At 39.1% G+C, this 21706-nt stretch overlaps 1 protein-coding gene across 1 annotated transcript in view; it reads right to left on the bottom strand.

Annotated features, from left to right (window-relative positions):
• Positions 1–21706, bottom strand: part of PTN (pleiotrophin) — a 102602-nt gene that overhangs the window by 19413 nt on the left and 61483 nt on the right. Inside the window, exons 2-4 of the mRNA XM_026695076.2 lie at positions 17763–17872; positions 9644–9817; positions 2251–2412 (exon numbers count right to left, since the gene is read on the bottom strand). Coding sequence (XP_026550861.1) covers positions 2251–2412; positions 9644–9817; positions 17763–17871 — 445 coding nt within the window. The 5' untranslated portion in view covers position 17872. The remainder of the gene's footprint in view (positions 1–2250; positions 2413–9643; positions 9818–17762; positions 17873–21706) is intronic.

Raw genomic sequence — 21706 nt, 5'->3', positions numbered from 1 at the left:
CATTTCATGTATTCATAACCATGTTTATATTTATACCTGTTATCTAACACTTGCTTGACAAATTAAATAAATAAACAAATAGACAAATAGACAAATAGACAAATAGACAAATAGATAAATAGATAAAGTTCTCTAACTGTTGCTGTATTACAGCCCCCATTTGCACTAGCCATCATGGTTTGTGCTGAGGGATGCCAAGAGCTATGGTTTAATAACACAAGTCATGGTGTCCCCATCCATGATCTATAGAATCCTGTGGGAAATGATCTGTGCGCATTTGCAAAGGAATACTTCCCATCCCCAGATATTTTAGGAAAGTGCTTCTTTGAAACAAAACAATGGCCACTGTTTTGATAACACCAGTGCTTGCACATACATAGTGCATATATAGAAGCCAATAGTGGTAAGGTGGTTTAATTGTTTAAGATAGATCAACGTGTTCTCAAGGCAAAATGCCATAGGTGCTTGCAATTGATGCATCCTTGATCAGCTATTATTATTATTATTTTTATTTTGAACACATTATTGTCCAAGATTATGATAAATTACTTCTTTTTAAAAAATAATAATGTTCTATTTGGCTATTTAACCTGCCCCAACTTAGTGTCCTTCAGATGCGTTCATATTCTGTAGGGTTTTCCAAGTATAACAGATTATAATGACAATACTTTTTCTATCAGTCTAAATCTACGGTTTTCAAGATTTCTTTCACTAAGAATTGAGAGTATACAGTTAAAACTTAAAGTAATGTTGCACAGAATATTTTTTTCCTTTTTTAGCATTAATTAGATGAATTTGTAAATAGCAGTATATTTTGTTATTGTAACAATATAACTCTCACTCAATGGATCAGGTTGATTATTCATTCTTCTACTTCAGCCCACCATATGGGAAATACCCTCATCACTATCAATCCTTCTTATATTCCTCCTATATAAGTACATGAAGACTAAATAATAACAGAATAACAGAGTTGGAAGGGACCTTGGAGGTCTTCTAGTCCAACCCCATAAAACAGCAATGAGGAACCTCCAGCCCATGAGCAACTTGTGTCCCTTAACTTTCCTCAGTTGTCCTGGTTTAGAATATCATTTTCAGATCCTTTTCTCTTTCACAAGGCCAAATCATTCCATATTTATCAACCTTCTTTTTCCTGTGTAGGGAGCATCTTATCTTATTAAAAGTCCAGCTGGATTCCAAAAGGTATATTACCAAGGTGCTGAAAAAACTGGGTATAGCACAGCAATCTAAATAAATTTATTCCTTGTAAAACAGATCTGGATTCAAATGTTAATCAAGATGAATGGATAGGTTAATAAATGAAGGATTTTGGTGGGGAATTATTGTGAAATCATCAAGGACAATTGAATGAAAAGTATATACATGGTTAATGTTTGGGGCTTTTTTGTTGAATGTTGAATTATTATTACAGAATAACAGCTGTCCTTTCTAATAATGGTTACCAGTTTTTATTTACTAAACTGAAAACTGTGCAAAAAGTGTGGATGATAAGTCAGATAGATGATAGATAGATGATAGATAGATAGATAGATAGATAGATAGATAGATAGATAGATAGATAGATAGATAGATAGATAGATAGATACAGGATGTGAGGGTGATCTGGCTGCAACATCTGTCGCCAGGGTTGATTCGGCTGATCTGGATGACTAGGCAGGTGTCCCCTTCCTCCATCACCGCTCCATGTGTGTCCCTCCTGAAGTTGCACACTCAGTGGAAGAGGACATCCATCCCAGATAGAAGGTGTGTACCAATCTTCGGTCAAAGGGATACAATAGATACAAACATCTCTCTGTGTCTTTGTCTCACTTTGTCTCTGTCTCTCTGTCTCTGCCTTGCTCTGTGTCTCTCTCTTTCTCTGTGTCTCTCTCTGTCTCTCTCTGTCTCTCTCTTTCTCTCTCTTTCTCTCTCTTCCCGTGTGTCTGTCTGTCTGTCTGTCTGTCTGTCTGTCTCTGTCTCTGTCTCTGTCTCTGTCTCTGTCTCTCTGACACACACACAGATGGACACGCTCTAAATTCCTTTGTTCATTGGGCCATCCAAATACCTCTCTGTGAAAGCGTGATGCCCTGGATCACTGAGGGTCTTCCTCCATAGTTTTATCCTTTGCACAGAAAACTTGGATACTAGAACTCTATTTCCTTGGCAAACGGAAATTTTAAAGGATTACATTTAGGAGCATTGATGGGAAAGCCCCTAACCCAATCATTTCTTTTAAAAAAATGATTTTACCTTGAGGTTTTGGTTTGATAAGCTTCCCACAAGGCTTTGAAATGGTGACGGTCTTCTGGCAGTCCGCATTGTGTAAAGCTCGTTTTAGATTTCCAGTTCGAGTCTTCAGAGCAGTATTTAGATCACACTCTCCCCATGCCTGGAACTGATATTTACATTCCGCTGTGAAAAATAAATGACCGTGTTACTTTTTTTTCATTATCAGCAGCTGATAAAAAGCAAGACTCGGTAAAATAACAAAGATATTTTATCCAGCTTTTATTCAGAATAATGCAGGCAATAAGGCAGATTTTCATGGCGGAAACCATAAAACCACTTCCACTGTCACTGTATCATGGACTCGAAATTGAATTTGTACAAATGAATTAAGCAGGTTTTCAAATACACTCCCGAAAGGTATTGGCTCCAGCTCATTAGAAACAGATATATAAACAAGATAGAAATGGAGTGCTCACAAAACCAGGATGCACGTTGCATACTGATGTCACAATCACGTCTCTCTGAGTGCAAGGTAACAGAATCGTGAGGAAAATTTACCATAGAGCAAATGCCTTTTAATAGGAGGGGAGGATAAAATAATGTGAGAATGATGTACAAATACCTTTGCCATGAATGTTAATCTCATCGTATTCTGCTAGTTATCGTATAATTACTTCAAAATTCTCCTATCTAATTTTATTACAAAATGGTAGCATCGTTTTATACTGCACTGGTAAGACCACACTTAGAAAACTTTGAAGTATTTCTAGCAGGTCTACCCAATTCTGTAACAACTTTGTTCCCTATGCCATCTGTCTGGTGAACTCGCAAGATTAGTTTTTCTCGCCTTGTACATGTATACATCCAAACTAGACTGTGTTGTTTCTCTGTGGCATATAATATGTTTGGGTATGTGGACATATGCATATTTATAAATTTATTGATTATTATTTTTTATATTTTCATATTTTTGTCATGTTTATGTAGTGTATGTTGGAGGTTGTATGCAACAAAATTTCATTTTAATGCATGCCGATTAGTGTACATTTAAAGTGACAATAAAGTTATTCTGAGTCTTCTAAGTCTAAGACTAAGTCTGCACCCAGTTTTGGTCACCACCATACAAAAAAGATGCTGAGTGCAGAGAAGAACAATAAAGGGGACTGGAGGCGAAAGCATATGATGGATGGTTATGGGAACTGAGTATTTCTATCTAACAAACAGATGGACTAGGGCTGACATAATAGCAGTCTTCCAGTATTTGAGGGTTTGCCACAGAGAAGAGGGGATCAACCAATTCTCCGAAACACCTGAGGGCAGGACAAAAAGTGACAGATGGAAGATTATCAAGGAGGAATCCAACATAGAACTAAGGAGAAATTTTCCTGACAGTAAGAACAATTAATCAGTGGAACAACTTGCCTCCAGAAGTTGTGAATTCTCCAACATTGGAAGTTTTTAAGAAGAGATTGGACAGCCATTTGTCCCAAATGGTATAGAGTTTTCTGCTTGAGCAAGGAGTTGGACTAGAGGACCTCCAAGAACCCTTTCAACTCTGTTATTCCATATTCTGTCAAAATAAACCTTAATCCCTTTATAGAATCCAGATAAAATAAAAGTAAAGGTTCCCCTCGCACAGACGTGCTAGTCGTTTCCAGTTCTAGGGGGTGGTGCTCATCTCCATTACAAAGGCAAAGAGCCAGCGCTGTCCAAAGATGTCTTTGTGGTCATGTAGCTGGCATGACTAAATGCCAAAGGCGCACGAAATGCTGTTACCTTCCCACCAAAGTGGTTCCTATTTTTCTGCTTGCATTTTTACATGCTTTCGAACTGCTAGGTTGGCAGAAGCTGAGACAAGTAACGAGACCTCACTCCATTATGCGGTGCTAGGGATTCGAACCACTGAACTGCCGACCTTTCTGATCAACAAGCTCAGGATCTTAGCCACTGAGCCAGTGTAATATATATATATAAAACAAATAGGAGGAACAACAGAAATGATGATATAGTAACAAAGTAAAATTGAAAAGCTAATCTTTGTTTTCAATTGTAAAGAGCAAAAAGTTGGGATAAAGGAAAACTAAGTCAAAGGGGGGAAAAAGAAATAGTGAGAATTAGAAGAACCCAGGAAAAATAAGTGAATAATAAACTATGAGAGAGGGTGGGGGATAACCCTTTAAACACACACAACTAAATAAAATAAAGAATCGGTGGTAGGGGTGGGTTGTCAGAAAAGAGAGTAGCCACAGCCATGTTGATGAAGGCCCTGCCCTTCTTTGTGTATGTATAGGGAAAGGTTTCAGCTACAAAGTTCTGGCCACCATCTTGATATTGTTGATAATTCCCCCATCCCAGAGACACTGTTGATGAAGATTGTGAAAATGATCAAATCCAGGTATACATCTATTAACTTTTTTGACTCTGCTAAAGAATTGGGAAAGAGCTCATCCTACATTTATTCACTTCAACTGATAACAAAGTCTGATACCAGTCAAATAATCTTCTGGGGAATAGAATTAAAAGGGGAATTATAAAGATTAATTCACTCTTATAGAATTAACCCCACCCCACCCACCCAAATGCCCCTGCCACATGAATTATCCTTCTTCTCCACAAAGCCTTGGACATTGGTAGCACCTTCAAGACTAGGTAACTTTTTGGGAACATATCCTTTCGTTAGATGATGAAGTGGATTCACTATGACAGAACTGCAAATACAAAAAGTTGAAAGGGGTAGGGTCAAGAAAACAAGGTAGGAAGCTAAAAACTCACCACCCATCTTGAAGATTTCTATAATAGAGTAGAACTTTCAATTGTGCTGTAATTGGATCTGTCTGGTAATATTGTGGTGGCAAAGTTTCTGTTTTCTAACTTTATCCTGCCACTCTACCACTAGTCATTTGTTTTTCCTCCAAGGTCATGGATTTAAAAAAAAAATCTAATATATGTTGCATGCCTTGAGGCCAACCTTGGATGCTGTTCAAATAATGGGGAAGTTACTACTTTAACATTGATATATCTAAAGACACCTTCAATCTGACTCATTCATGGGTTGAAAATGAACAGTACCTTGAGAATGAGGCTGGAGAAAATGCTGCTATGGCATGTTTGTGCTATGGATAGATGAATGGGAGGAAAGATCAAAAGGGAAAGCCCCAAGAGTGGTGAACAAGAAGGTGGAAAGGACATATTTTACAACATAATCAAATCCATGGTTCCCCATTGCAGATGATGGAATAATAAGAATAAAACTTTGGCTGTAAATCAGTGTGCAAGTTGTCCTCTATGTATTTAAAAAAACATGGAATCTATTATCACTTTGACGCTATAATCCTTTCACCTTTGAATTTCAGTGAAACTTTTGATGTTAGGGCAGGGGTTGGATTCAAATTTTTTAACAACCGGTTCTGTGGGCATGGCTAAGTTGGTGGGCATGGCTTGGTGGTCATGAGACTGGGTGGACGTGGCTTGGCGGTCATGTTATTGGCTGGGTGTGGCCAACTCAATATCACTCACATCGAGGCACGTATCTATTCACCTGGCCTCTCATGACTGTGGGGATGCTGCAACAGTTGTAAGTGTGAAAAATGGTCATAAGTCACTTTTTTCAGTGCCATTGTAACTTTGAATGGTCACTCCACACAAGCAAAGGAGGGGAAAAAAAAGAGAAGTTCCAGAGACAGGAAGTCTAGTCCTGCCAAGAATGTAATAAGGGTTAACGGAGAGGCAGTTTCTGTAAGCAACATCAAAATGTTTCCTTCCTGCCTTCCTTACAGGATTAGGCCAGTAATTTCTTCTAACAACCGGTTCTCCAAACTGCTTAGAATGACAAACTGCTTAGAATGTTAACAACCGGTTCTAGAGAATAGGTGTGAACTGGTAGAATCCCACCCCTGTGTTAGGGATACTCTATAAGCCCTCTGAACCCTGTGTAGTCCACAGAATGCTGAGGAGCTGTGTAAATTTATATTTTGTGTATGGATGATCAACTGTTATTCAGATTGTAAGGAACAAATGTAAGCCTGGAACTGGTGGAAGAAAGAAGAGATTGACCAGTAGCAAGGTGGAATAATCCAATTACAGAGGAAATGAATGCACCACTAGAAGATGTGAAAGGCCAGTCTCAAAATGAATCATCCTGGACAAGGTCTATTTATGTGGTCCCTATGAGTTAACAATGCACTGATGACATAATTTATCCATTCATTACAGAACAAGACATCATCTTCCTCAGGATCCCTTGTGATAGGTAGCTGTAACTTCAGCCACTCTGACAGAACCAGTGGAAACTTTTCACTATTCTGCAATAATTTCAGATAATTGTCCAGAGGGCAGGACAAGAAATAATGGTTGGAAACTAATCAAAGAGAAAAGCAACCTGGAATGAAGGAGAAATTTCATAACAGTAAGGATAATTAACCAGTGGAACAATTTGCCTCCAGAAATCGTGGGTGCTTCAACACTGGAGGTTTTTAAGGAGAAACTAGGTAATCACTTGTCTGAAATGGTATAGGTTCTCCTGCTTGAGCCAGGGGCTGGACTAGAAGACTTCTAAGGTCCCTTCCAGCTCTATTCTATTCAGGATTTCTCCAGACCAAGATTTTAATCATGTTTTCTCACCCCCATCAACTCTCAAGAGTTATTTTGCCATTTAGAAAAGGCAAGGATTGCAGCTCCAAAGTGTGGAAATGGTGGTGGCCACATTAAACAGTGGAACTCCTTGACTTGGAAGATTACTTTGGTACCTTCTCTGGTGATTTTCTTTAGGGAGATATTTTATCTGATATTTTACTTTAACTACAAGTATGCTTGTTTTTACTCTTGATTTAGAATAATACTTTGCATCAATTTATTTTAGGGGCACAGTGGATCAGGGATTAAGGATGCCAAGCTTGGAAAGCTGACAGTCCAGGTTCAAGACCCAAATTCCACGTGACAGTGTGAACACCTGTTATCTGCCCCAGGCTGCTACCTACCTAGCAGTTTTAAAGCATGCAAATAGATAAATAGGTATCACTTAGGTGGGAAGGTAATGGCGTTCTGTGCACTTCAGTGTATGATCATAGTTTTGGACAATGCTGACTTCCTGGGCTAAGAAAAGGAGATTAGCATCGCCCCTTAGAATCAGACACAACTGGACAGGGGAAACCTTTACCTTTTACTTTTATCAATTTATTTCACTGAGACAAAAAGTGCATGGGGTAGCATCACCATTCCAATTCCCACTTTTTTTTTTCCAGCCACCTTCATGGGATGCCAATTAAAATTCTGCACAAAATACAGGTCATATCATGATCTTCAGACCAAGACTATGGAGGAAGCTCATACAAACTGTCCTTGTAACTTACAGAGATAGGTGTGTGGCATAATTAGAGCAAGTATACATCCAGAGGAGTAAAATACATTTCCCCATCTTGCCAGATATGCTGAAGATTGTTCCCACATGGAAGAGTATGAAGAACAAAAATCAAAATTCTTGGGCTGGAAGAGGCAAAGCAGAAATTCTTCAAGCCCAGATGGCTACAATAGGAAGAGACATGCAATTGAGCTGAGCAATATTAGTCAACTGCCAATAAGTTCTGGATCAAATTTTTCTTTCTTGTATTGAAAACTGCAAAAACTGTAATTTTTCTATGCTTTAATAAACATGTCATTAGCCATTGGGGTAATACATAAGTGCTAGAGGTTCAGAAGCGAGTTTATGTTTATGCCTTTATAGGTAGTTCTTGACTTACAACATTTGTTTAGTGATCGAAGTTATGGCATTGAAAAAAGTGAGTTATAACCATTTTCCACATTTATGGCTGTTGCAGCATCCCGTTGGTCATGTGATCAGAATTTGTATGCTTGACAACTGACAAGTTTTTTTATGATGGTTGAAGTGTCCCAGGGTCATGTGATCACCGTTTGCAACTTATCTTGCTTGACTGAATAGCTTGACTGAAGAGTCAAGCTATTCTCCAAAGCACCTGAGGGCAGGACAAGAAGCAATGGGTGGAAACTAATCAAGGAGAGAAGCAACCTAGAACTAAGGAGAAATTTCCCAACTGTTAGAACAATTAATCAGTGGAACAACTTGCCTCCAGAAGTTGTAAATGCTCCAACACTGGAAGTTTTTAAGAAGAGATTAGACAACCATTTGTCTGAAGTGGTGTAGGGTTTCCTGCCTAATCGGGGGTTGGACTAGAAGGCCTCCAAGATCCCTTCCAACTCTGTTATTCTATTCTATTCTATTCTATTCTAGTCTAGTCTAGTCTAGTCTAGTCTATTCTATTCTTCTGACAAGCAAAGTCAACAGGGAAGCCGGACATACCTTAAAACCATGCTAATAACTTAACAACTGCAGTGGTTCACTTAACAACTGTGGCAAGAAAGGTAATAAAATAAGGCAAAATTCCCTTAATAATGTCTTGCTTAGCAAGAGAAATTTTGGGCTCAATTGTGGTCATAACTTGGGGGCTACCTTTATACAACACACACACCATAAAATACTCCAGATAAGCTTTGCTTTGCTTTGCTTTCCTTTCTTTTCATTCATCTTTCTTGGTAACTTGAAGAGAGGAATGAAAGTTTGCTAAATATATTTCCCTGCCTGATTGAATATACCACATGCTATCAGGGGTCTTCAAACTTGACAGCTTTAAAACTTGTGGACTTCAACTCCCAGAATTCCTCCTCCAGTCATGTTAGCTCAGGAATTCTGGGAGTTGAAGTCCACAAGTTTTAAAGAAGACCCTTGTGCTAAATGTTTGGATCAATCATTTACTACCATCAAACTCATTAAACAGAATAATAAATTTTTAATATAAATGTGAGACTGAATTATCTACCTATCAGCCTGCTGGAAATTTCTTTTTTCTGACTGACTTTCCTTCTTTCTTTCTTTTTTTCAGTCTTTCTTTTGTTTTTGCTTGGTTGTTGATTTCTTTCTTGCTGACTTTTTTTTCTTGCTTGCTTTTCTTTCTTTCTTGCCTCTCTGTCTTCCTGTCTTTCTTTCTTTCTCTCTTTCTTTCTTTGTCTCCTCTTGTCTTCTTCTCTTTCCATTTCTCTGTCTTCCTCCCTTTCTGTTTCTTCATCTTCCTCTCTTTCTGTTTCTCTGTCTTCCTGCTCCTTTCTCTCTCTTTCTCTTTCCTTCCTCCTGTCTTCCTGTTTTCCTGCCTTTCTGTCTTTCCAGGCCATTGACTGGAATTCTGGATGATGCTGTTCTAATATGTTTCAACATTGAAAAAGACAGGTTTAAGTAATCTAAATAAATAGATGCCTTAATGTTGGTTGTGTTTTAATGCTTCTATTAAATATTAATTTTTAAATTTTGGCTTATTAAAGGGGATTTTTTTTTCCAAATTGCAAGTTTTTTAAAAATAGTAATAGATTAATCTCTAATAATGATTAATCAAAACCCCATGGGCGTTACCTCCAAATTGCTTCTTCCAGTTGCAGGGAATCTTACATCTTTGAGTCTTCATTGTCTGCTTACAATCAATGCCACTCCGAGTTCCCTCACGGGTCCCAAGGCCACAATCTCCACTTGTAGGCACACAGACACTCCATTGCCATTCTCCACAATCTGATTTTTTCATCTTCTTCTCTGAAAAGAGCCATAAGGAAAAAGCAGGAGAATGTCAACTCATAAAATATTTCTATGGTCTTTTTAGAGTTGCCAACAGAAAGGGAGGAGGGAAAGGGGTTTGGAAGAGCAGTGCGGCAGCTTGGAAATCAAAAATGCATTCCATAAATAGTTTTTTAAAGATAGTAAATAGGTGACTGAATTTTCTGCTGTGCAAATATCTAACTGGAGAACATGATTGATGAGTCTTGGCTATGGATGTGTCTCATTGGAGAATACGAATTATGATACAACCAGGGGGCGGGGAAAAACCAGGATCAAGGTGACAATGAATTAGGTGTCTCAGAGTCAGCTATACACAGGCAGTGCTGGACATGTTAACTCCCAATAAATATTTTTGAAGTTTTGGTTTGAGACTCATGATTTAATTGGTGTTACTGCCGGAATCCTGACAGAGACAATGTTGTTGTATAATTTTAAATATTATTCTGATTTTAATGTTTAATTTTATTAAACCAGCCCAGAAGCCTCTCCAAGGGAGACGGGCAGTTAAGAAGTATGAAATATGAATGAATGAATGAATGAATGAATGAATGAATGAAGAAACAAAACAAACAAACAAATAAATAAATTTTGGTGCCCAGGTATGAAAATCAAGAGTTCTTTCTGTAATGGTCTCTGAGAATAACTTTGAGAGACTGAAGAAAGAGCTGCAGCCTAGGCCAGGGATCTCCAACCGTGGTCACTTTAAGCTTGGAGGACTTCAACTCCCAAAGCTGGCTGGGGAATTCTGAGAGTTGAAGTCCTCCAGGCTTAAAGTGGCCATAGTTGGAGACCCTTGGCCTAGACAATAGTCTGACAAGAGATATCTCAGCCTCCAGGAGGAATGGGGATGGAGAAAGCATCTCAGAAAGGACTCTCCCCAGTTGTTTGGAAAGTAAGGGCAAGGGAGAGGGCCAGTGCTTTAAGACTTCCAAGATTCTGGTCCTATAGCCTTACAATAAAGGTAGTGTTGTTGCTCATGATTTTGGTTTCCTGTATATACTACTACAAAAGGCTGACACATTTTTACAGATGTTCTAACTGAAAATGGACGACTTTCAGGAGTTTGAGGTTCTGTGAACCACTTTTCTTAAACATATGCAAAGTTTACTGTAAGTCCTTCATCGTGACTATTTAACCCCATTGCTCCAAAAATGCAAAAGTAGGGAGCTCAGAATTCTGCTTTTACCTTGTATGAAACCATAAAACAGGATGCTAGAAAGCCATATATCATTCTTGGATTGCCCTTTTTATACCTTTTCTAAAAATGCAAAATGTGTGCTTCTAAAAAGAGAAGGTAAGAGTCTCCAAGAGAAACATAAAACAGATAAACAATTATTTCACTCAATCTGTAACTTTAATTGGCCAGGTTTGCAAACAATTTATATAATTGCTTTAAATGTTATGATAATTACTACCGTATATCTTTCATATGTCTGAGACACATCTGATCGATAGGGACATAATGTAACTGCTGTCAAATTATTAATTAATGCCACAGGGAGCTCTTGAAATGACTTCAATTAACTTATTATAAAACTCTGCAGCTCTTTTATACAGAGCAGGTCCTCCCACCATGTCAAATTTTGACCTTCCTAAGGACTTTACTGAGTCAGACACTTATTCCAGGTGCAGTGCTGTACATGTCTTCCTTGTCATAAACCAATGAGCCCAGGCTGTCAAATTCTACTGCACTTAATTCCTCCATTGCCACTTACAGTGAAACACATCATCAGCATCTTGTCACTTTGCCAAGTCCCTAGATTCTTTATCAAAAAAAGAAAAAAAAGTTAATGGCTTCTCTATGTTCTAAAACAAAGCACAAAGCACTTGACAATGTTATGTCTGTTGAATCTGTCCCATGGGGGGTGGGAATAGCATGGATGAGCTTGCTCAACAAAACTGGTAATATCTGTAATAGAACTGTGAACAAAGCAAGCACAAAATAAATGCCTGTGCATCCAGATTCTCTGCTATACTGGCACCTGGTTTTGGTTCTTCCTAGAAAATACTGACGCCTGGTTATTGGCTATTCCTAGAAAGATGGGTGACTTTCTCAAACCAGGAGTTGTTTGATTATTTTGGGAGCTACATGTCTGTGGAACCAGTGGAAAATAGAAATAGCCTTTATCAGACCCTTATATAAGACCCTTATATACTTTCCAATGCATCCTATAATAAGTAAATACAGATACTTTCATCAGTCTGCCATCCAGCACTTATGAAGGGAAAAAAATGAATTGATGAATAGGCAAGCAGCCATGAAGTCAGACCAGATACAGTCAGGGGTGGGCTTCAAAAATTTTAGCAACAGGTTCTCTGACCGGTGGCCGGGTGGATGTGGCCATGGTGGGCATGGCCTAGTCCAGGGGTCCCCAAACTTGGCAACTTTAAGACTTGTGGACTTCAATTCCCAGAATTCTCCAGCCAGCTTTGCTGGCTGGGAATTCTGGGAAGAAGTCCACAAGTCTTAAAGTTGCCAAGTTTGGAGACCTCTGGCCTAATCGACCTCCTGAGCCACAAGGGGGGGCGTTTTACCCTTTCCTGGCTCCAGAGGCTTTCCTCGAACCTCCAGAAGGGTGAAAATGGCCTCCCAGGCTCTGGAGGCTCTCTGGAAGCCAGAAATGGGCCTGTTTCAGGCCTTCCTGAACTTTTGGTAGGCCCATTTTTCGCCCTCCCCAAGCCTCCGCGTGGACCCTGCACTTATCTGCATCCAAAAGTGGCTGCATGGGGACTCCTGGGAGGGGAGAGGCGGTGTGGGCAGGGCCAGTCAGGAGTGGGATTTGAGGGTTCTCTGAACCACGCAGAATCTTAGCTAGTGGTTCTCCCAAACCTCTGCAAACCCCCAGCAGCCCACCCCTGCATACAATCATAGAATCTAATCAATTAGATTTCATTGCCTAACCAAGATCATATGATGGTCACTAGAGAAGAATGACAGAATGCGTTTATTTAAAAGATTTGTATGATTGTCCATCTTAAAACACAACTTTGGGAGGATCATGCCAATAGTAAAACCACAAACTATAAAATGATAAAATCCTAAAACCAAACCTGAAAACAAAAACTGAAAACCTGTTTCCTCAATCAACTTCTAGGAGGACCCAACGGGTGCTCCCTTCACTCTATCCAAGTCTCAGGAAGGCTAAAGGCTAAAATGGTAGGAGTTGCACCATTCATTTTAACCAATGGATTTGGGTTTTACAAGTTGAACTAAGTCGAACCCTTAGCATTCCATACTGGGGAATCTATCACAGTTTTGAATATCTTTTCTGAATCTAAAGAAGAAAGCTACTGAAGAATAATGGGGACCTATCTGAGTGTGTGCATAAGTGAATTAAAATCTTCATATACTTGAAGCTTCACCTTTTTCAATGTTCAGCAAACTGGTTAGTTATAGATACGTTTAGACTTATCCTTGTAACACTAATACTATGGGAATTGCATGGTCTGTCAGTTAGCTACCAGATATAATTGAAGTGACTGGCAGTTACTTTTAAGATTATGTGTTACTCAAGATCTGGATATTTTCATGACTATTTCATGTTGACTTTGCCTGCTGAGTAAAATATGGAAGAGAGGACTTGTTGAGGGTCTCTTCTCCCCAGAATAGAAATATCATTATCAGAGATCTTCAACTACAGCCTTTGCAGTATGGTCAACCTCTTTTTAGAATGGTTTGTCCTCCAGTATTTAGACCACCCACTTCAGTTAAGATTCTAGGCTGTCGACCAAAAGGACGGCAGTTCGAGACCCGAGCACCAAACAATGGGGAGAGCTCCCATTATTTGTCCCATGTCCCAGCTCCTGAAGTTCAAAGGCAAGCAAAGGCAAGTAGATAAGTATGTACTACTTTGATGGGAAAGTAATAACGTTCCATGTGCCTCAACTTATAATCATGCTGGCTACATCAACACAAAAGCATCTTAAGACAATGTTGGTTCCCTCAGTTAGGAAATGGTGAGAAGTATCACCCCAAAGAATCGGACATGACTGAGCAGAGGAAATTGTCACTTTTTTACTTTCTGAAATCTGTAAAAATATGACTCTTAATTTGGGGATAAATAAAATGTCATCCCAAATGAAGGGGCATTGAATTGGTTAGTTATAAATGTATTAATTTTTTAAAAAAATATTCTGCTATTAATATTATAAGCCAGTGAAGGTCACAGGAAATGGAGAAGCATAGAATTTGTAGTAATAAATAACAATAAAAAATACCTGAAAAGTATTTTTTTAATAGTACATCTGTTTGTTGTCTATGGCACAAAGTGATTTAACTTGTGGGAAGTGTTGGGTATATTTATTCTGGGAAGACAAAATGCAGAAAGAAAATGATAGCTGTCTCTAAATATCTGAAAGACTGTCTTGTAAGAGATGGAGCAAAATTGTTTGGAGTTATTCCAGCATGAGATACAATGGGTTTCAACTACAAGGTAGTAGGTTTGGTTCGTCATAAAGAAAAATCTTCAAATAAAACAAAAGCTGCCCACATCAACCTCTCTCATGTGATAGAGTTGTTTGTTTTGCTGGTAGGGTAGCTGGGAATTTCTGGGAGTTGAAATCCAGACATTCCATTTCAAATTTGCCAAAGTTGGGAATCATTGTTTTATTTGTTTATTTTATTTGTTGTCAAATAGGTACAAGATAACAAGTATAAGTATGAACATAAACACGACAAAAGGAAGTAAATACAGATAAATGGGGACCATAAGACAGGGATGGTAGGCATGCTGGTGCGCTTATGCACACCCCCTTTAAGGACCTGTTAAGAATGGGGTGAGGTCCATGGTAGACAGTTTAAGACTGAAGCTGTGAGAGTTTGAGGCTGTAATAACAGAGTCGGGTAGAGCATTCCAAGCATTGACCACTCTGTTGCTGAAGTCGTATTTTATGATAGCCCTCCAGTTATCATTTGTTAAAGAGGCTTTAGTAGTGGGTCCCTGCACTGGGTAGAGGATTGGATCTGATCAGTGGTGGGATTCAAATTTTTTTGCTACCGGTTCTGTGGGCGTGGCTTGGTGGGTGTGGCTTGGTGGGCATGGCAGGGGAAGGATACTGTAAAATCCCCATTCCCTTCCCACCCCACTAACCTGCTTTCCAGCTCCGTTCTCCTGTGCAGGGCAACAAAAGAAGACCCAGCCGAACAGCTGGGATAATAGAAGGGGGCGGGGCCAGTTAATAATAGATAATAGAAGGGGGCGGGGCCAGTCAGAGGTGGGATTTGCCGGTTCTCTGAACTACTCAAAATTTCCACTACTGTTTCTCCAGAATTGGTCAGAACCTGCTGAATACCACCTCTGGATCTGATGATCCTCAGTGTCTCTCCCAACCCATATAATCTATGATCTACAGTTAGATGGTGATTAAAATGTCCTGCTTGATTACAAGTGAGGAACCTATCATTGTTCATTTATTGCTGATTTTCAATATCCAGCAAACTAAACAGCATCTGGGGACTACCGATTGATCATACCTGAATGAATTAATACAATCAGTGCTCTCAGAGAGCCATGCGGCAGATCCACTCCGCTGCTGCCAATTTTCAACAAATTAAAATTCAGCAGCATTATTTTAGTGTAAGATAATGTAAGGACAGAATGGGCTAATCAACTTTTTTTTTTTTTTTTTAAATGAAGATGGTGTTTAAGAAAAAAGTGATTTAAACATTACGTATCCTGGTTTTCTTTACTAATCGCAGTCACATTTCTCCATGCCTGCTTCATCTCGTGGTTAGCATTTGGCACATTCTTTTTTTTTCACTGAAGCTGCCTTAGTTTATAAAAGAAGTATTTTAAAAGGGATTCCAGAGTGTCAGCAACTAATATCACAGATGAGAAAATTATACATCTTCTCATCTTGGAGTGTATTCTATATATAACATTTAACTATTCTTAGAGGCATCTTTGCTATCTGCACTAAATCAAAAGATAGAAGCTATTCTATCTTTTGAGAGACATTTTGATTAAAAGACCAATTTTAAGTGTCCTATAACAAGGGTAGACAACCCCATAGTGGACAACCCACAGTAGATATGTATCGAAAGTGGATAAAAAATGTAAATCTCTTTGGCATGTACAGTACATTCCATATGATTTTTTTTAATGTTTCTGAGTTCTTGATATAGAATCTAATTGTATTGGTTTTCCTCTTTAGACCTAATTGGGCTTTTCTTATGAGCAACAGTAAACTGAATGGCTAATAGCATTGAAAGTCACCTACTTATTCTGGTTATACATAAACTCTGCATGTAAATTTATTTTACTTTGTCTTTTTCTCTAAATTATCAGTATTACTATTGTTGCAGTTAAAATAGCTATCAGTGTGAGTCACAATGTCAAAAAAAGGAATGTGTCCACTCCTCCTACAAATGCAGGAATAGTATGAGGTTACACACCCCATTAATTATACTGGAGTTGGCAGTGTGACTTCTAAGGGCACTTTTTCACCCACAAAAACTCCCAAATTAAAACAGAGGCTCAAGGAATGTGAAAGCATGCCATCTGTTGAGATTCAGCATTGTTATGGATAAGATTACAATATTTGAGGGACTGTCACAGAGAAGAGGAAGTAAACCTCCCAATCACCTGAGGACAAAACAAGAAATAACAGATGAAAATCTATCAAGGAGAGCTCCAGCTTAGAACTTAGGAGAAATGTCCTCACAATGAGAACAATTAGCCAGTGGAACAGCTTGCCTTCATAAGTTGTGGATGATCCATCACTGGAGGCTTTTAAGAAAATAACAGATAATAATAACAGATAATCAGAGTTGGAAGGGACCTTATAGGTCATCTAGTCCAACCCCCCGCCCAAGCGGGAGACCCTACACCATTTCTGACAAATGGCAGTCCAATCTCTTCTTGAAAGTCTCAAGTGATGGTGCTCCCACAACTTCCAAGGGCAAGGTGTTCCATTGGTTGATTGTTCTCACTGTCAGAAAGTTTCTCCTTATTTCCAGGTTAAATCTCTCCTTGTTCAGTTTCCATCCATTATTCCTTGTCTGGCCTTCTGGTGCTTTAGAAAATAGCTTGACCCCTTCCTCTCTGTGGCAGCCCCTCAAATACTGGAAGACTGTTATTATGTCTCCCCTGGTCCTTCTCTTTACTAGACTAGCCAAGCCCAGTTCCTGTAACAGTTCTTCATATGCCTTATTCTCCAGTCCCCTAATCATCCTGGTTGCTCTTCTCTGTACTTTTTCTAGAGTCTCAACATCTTTTTTATAATGTGGTGAACAAAACTGGATGCAGTACTCTAGGAAAAGATTCAGCAGCCATTTGTCTGGAATCATATAGGATCTCCTGCTTGAGTAGAGGATTGGATGATCATTAGAAGACCTCTAAGATCCCTTCCAACTTTGTTATTCTGTATTCTAAAAGAACCCCCGAAATCTGTTGAGAGTTCAGGCAATCGTCTGATATCTCATAAGATTTGGTACCTATTCTTGAATTAAATCTTTTGGATTTTGCAATCCCTGATTAGATTGGTTCAGCTAAAGGTTATAAGGGGCACAGCTGATGCATTCCGCTTCCATGCCTTGTTTCATGGGATGGTAGCCTCATGGTCTGGCTGGGAAAGCATGGAAGTGAAGCCAATTCATTCTCATCCTGTAGAAGTAGATGCCATAATTTTAATTGATAGAAGTGAAGTACACAAGGAGCCATTTTTTTTTGTTTTGCTCCAAGAGGATGCTTTCCATAAAAACTAAAGACCTGGCTTCCAGCTTTGAAGCCCCACTCATCTCTATTAAAGATACCAGTGATATGTATTTAAAAAAAGAGACTTAAGCCCAACATTGTGCAGTATTTTTTTTCACTCACCTGAAACAGATCACTTCAGTACCAACCATCAGTAAACCAGAGGTGGAAGCAGAAATTACAGCATACCTCCACCTCTCTAAGTGTCTATAATTATTTGCACTTACCTATTTTTTCTTTTTTGCCAGCCTCGGTAGTGCTCACAGCTGCCAGCAGGAAAATAAATGTGAAGATAAGCACTGCAAATATCTGACACTGTTCTTGTTGTTTCTGCATTCTGGAAATTAATGAGGGGAAAAAAAATAAAGTTAACATCAGATATCAGTAAATAGGTAAGGACAGCTCTGAAGTGATAAAAAGAACCATCTTTGGCATCCAGAATGCACCGAGAATGGATCAAAGGAATCTAGTGCACAATAGTAACAGATTAGAGAATGAGCTCATTAGACAAGAACTCCCCGGCCATATGGAAAGGCAAAGGTTGTCCTCATTAGCATCATGATATTCAACAGATAACTTACTACTACTCAACCACAATTTTTGGCATGGAACTTATCTGCACCCATAACATTATTTGTTAACAATGTTGTGCTATCGCTTTAGTTTCTGCTGGGTATGTAACATAATAAACATTCACAGAACATATTTTCACATCAGTGTAAGTGCTAAATTAGCACACTCACTTTGCTTATCAACCAATTTCCCTTGCTCCCAAACCTAAATACCAAACTTAAGAGTATTTAATACTAGATTCTTCTCCTCTTCTCTCTATGAATTCTCTGCATTGTTTATTTTGGCTTAGTCTTCACTGCCCTTAGGTGTCTGCAGAGATGCTCAGTCTTCACTGCCCTTGTTTTCAATCGGATAAACTACACAGTTGTTGTTAGGAGTGTCTATGACATCATCTTGCCAAATATGGCAACTGAGGCCCTCAGAGGACTCACACTGTTATCTCAAACATCAAGCATACTATGCAATGTTATATATATGTAGCAGCATGTAATCCCATAGGATCCAGTACAGTTTAATGTCAAGTGTATGTAGGGTAATGATATCAACAAAAGATGAGAAGAGTAACGGCAGCAAAGCATTAGAAAAGACTGAATATTCAGTAAAATTTGTATAAATGTGTGCTTTCGTATTTGCATCACATATGCTGATATTGTCAGAACAATAATTAGCAAGTAATCCACAAAATGGATGGGTGACTTTGGGCCAGTCACTCTTTTTCAGCATAACCTATCTCATAGGGTTGTTGTTGTTGTTGTGAGGAAAAGCAGAGGAGAAAGGGATGTTGGATATGTTGAGTTATTTTTAAAATGATACAGGTGGAATACAAATAATACAAATAAAATATATGAAATATATAATAATATAAATAGAATATTCACTGTGGTATCCAAAAATTATGAAGAGGTTTGCAAACGTTAAAAATTACCAGAGGAAGGGAAGTGTTTTGTGTTGTTTGTGGCAGTCACAAATGTGAATAGGCAAGCTAAGTGGGCTCCTCTGAGACCTGAGCAAAAACATTAACAAGAAAATGAAAGCAGATGTCAATAAAAGTGACTAGTTTACAAACTAAGAATAACCTCAAAGTAAAATGACATCAAACAACATATTTGTAATTGGAAAGTAAGGCTGATTTGGTGGGGGAAATGTATTGAAATGTATTTCCAATTATTTCATAGGTTTTGTTTTTTTTTTCATTCAGTGGGGTTTGTATAAGTTTCTCCATTTATCTGCTTTAATTTGAATGTGTGTATTGCCCTCATTCCAAAAATAATGAATCAAGATTCATATCAGTGAGTTAACTAGGGCAAATTATTTGATCTTCCAACTCAGCATCTGCTAGATTTACAAAATATATCCAGGTTGCTTTAAAATCAACCTGCCTTTTTCCTTATGTTGTCCTACCAGAATGTGACTGCAAACTAGTTATCGCAGTAGTAGGATCTCTTCCTAAGCCAGCAATATCTCATCTTTGGAAGGATTGGGGTTTAACTGTAGGAATCAGAGAGCTGGTAGGAAAGGCATAACAGCACAACAAAAGGACTTTCTCTCCCCTGAAATATACAGAAAACAAACAAGCTGGTTTTCAAAAAGTAGCCAAGAACTAAATTATCTGCAGTAGGAAAAAATCATAACTGGCCTAATGCCAGGCAAGCCATGGTGGGTGGGGGTAGGATTAGCAAGAGCACAGATTACAATTCCCATGTGGTAGGACTCTAAAGCATTGAACATGAAGCTATCCTCTACAGGCTTCCTCAGATGAGAATGTATCATGGCCATGAATTTGATGGACATGCATTGTTCCTGTAGACTGGAGGAGGGGGGGCAAAGAAACGAGGCGAAGTGACTCAACTCTTTATAGGACTTCAGAAAAGAGCGGCCGGGCCAGCGCCCTTTAGGCTGTACAACATAGTTTCCGCTGGACCCGCCCAAGTCAGGGCGACCACACGCTACCGCCAAGGCCAGCCTGTGAACTATAGGAACTGACGTTCCATCCCATCATATGCCATATCTCTTTAACTGTTCAAGGAATTCTTGTCGAGACTCACCCTACACTTTGAACTTCATACTTCTAGGTGGGTGAGATAGTTCTGTATTTAACCTTTGGATCCCACGTGGTAAGTCTTAGGAACCTATTACCGTTTTAAAAATGGCATAAAAGGTCTCATCAATATATTTGTCAGAGTAGTTTTCTGCTGAAAAGCTCTGCCTTTATCACTTGACTGTTAAAAATGATCTCTTTCTGATTACTTCACAGAGAGGCAGTCACATTACCAAAATAAATGAATCAAAGCCCATGCTGCTCTAAAACCAGACACAATAAAATCCTGATTGCCCATAAGTGAGCCTGTTTGGTGTACTAGTTAAGGCATCAGGATCAGTGGTGGGATTCATAAATTTTTACTATTGGTTCTCTGGGCGTGGCTTGGTGGGTGTGGCCTGGCTTGGTGGGTGTGACTTGATGGGAAGGACAGGGGAAGGTTACTGCAAAATCTCCGTTCTCTCCTCACCCCACTAACCTGCTTTCCAGCTCCGTTCTCCTGTGCAAGGCAACAAAAGAAGACCCAGGCGATCAGCTGGGACTCAGGAGGCAGAGAATAGATGGGGGCAGGGCCAGTCAAAGGTGGTATTTGCTGGTTCTCCGAACTACTCACAATTTCCGTTACCGGTTCTCCAGAACTGGTCAGAACCTGCTGAATATCACCTCTGATCAGGATAGAAATTGGGAGATTGGGAGTTCTAGTCCTCCTTAGGCACAAAACCACCTGGGTAACCTTGAACCAGTCACATCCTCTTGTCAGGGTTCCAACAGATGCCCTAGTTAATGTCCCAGGAAGTGGGCAATCATAAACTACGTCCAAAACATTGCCAGGAAAGCTGCAAAGATAATCACCCGTAGGCATCAAAAAGTGACATGAAGGCATGCACTCATTCAAACACACTAATTCAATCCAGGTAGTCCTCGACTTACAACCATTTGTTTAGTGACTGTTCAAAGTGACAACACAGCGCTGAAAAAAGTGACTTATGGCCATTTTTCACACACACATATGACCGTTGCAGCATCCCTGTGGTCATATGACCAAAAATTGGTTGCTTGGCAACTGGTTCATACTTATGACAGTTGCTGTGTCCTGGAGGATCATGTGATCACCTTTTGCAACTTTCTGACAAGCAAAGTCAACGGGGAAGCCAGATTCACTTAACAATAGTGTGACTCATTTAACAACTGCAATAATCTACTTAACATCTGTGGCAAGAAAGGTCTATTACAGTCTATTACAAACTGATTCTTTATAAATAAGGTGGACTTTTCAATTAAGTTGCCACATGGCAAATGTAATCATGACTACCAGTAGAAGAAAATGTTTAGACTAAAGAAGAAAAGATTGTCTAAGAAGACAATCTTAGACTAGCAATATAGCTCTTCACTATCTCTTTCAGGGCATTTGCCCTGCTACTAATGGAAAAGTGAAGGTAAATTTTACATTTTAGTGAGACTGATCTTGAGGGAAACAATCTTTCAGTCCCATCTTCAGGCAACCCTCACAGTTTTCAAAAAGGCAGAGCTTTAAATTCACGTTGAAAAGAAAGTTAAAAG

This window comes from Notechis scutatus, chromosome 6, assembly GCF_049901735.1.
Source record: "Notechis scutatus isolate UNSWTSFEM ecotype Mainland chromosome 6, rNotScu1.2, whole genome shotgun sequence".
In the NCBI taxonomy this organism is placed as follows: domain Eukaryota; kingdom Metazoa; phylum Chordata; class Lepidosauria; order Squamata; family Elapidae; genus Notechis; species Notechis scutatus.
The sequence above is the reverse complement of the archived record's forward strand: the minus strand, read 5'-3'. Positions and strand labels throughout refer to the sequence as shown.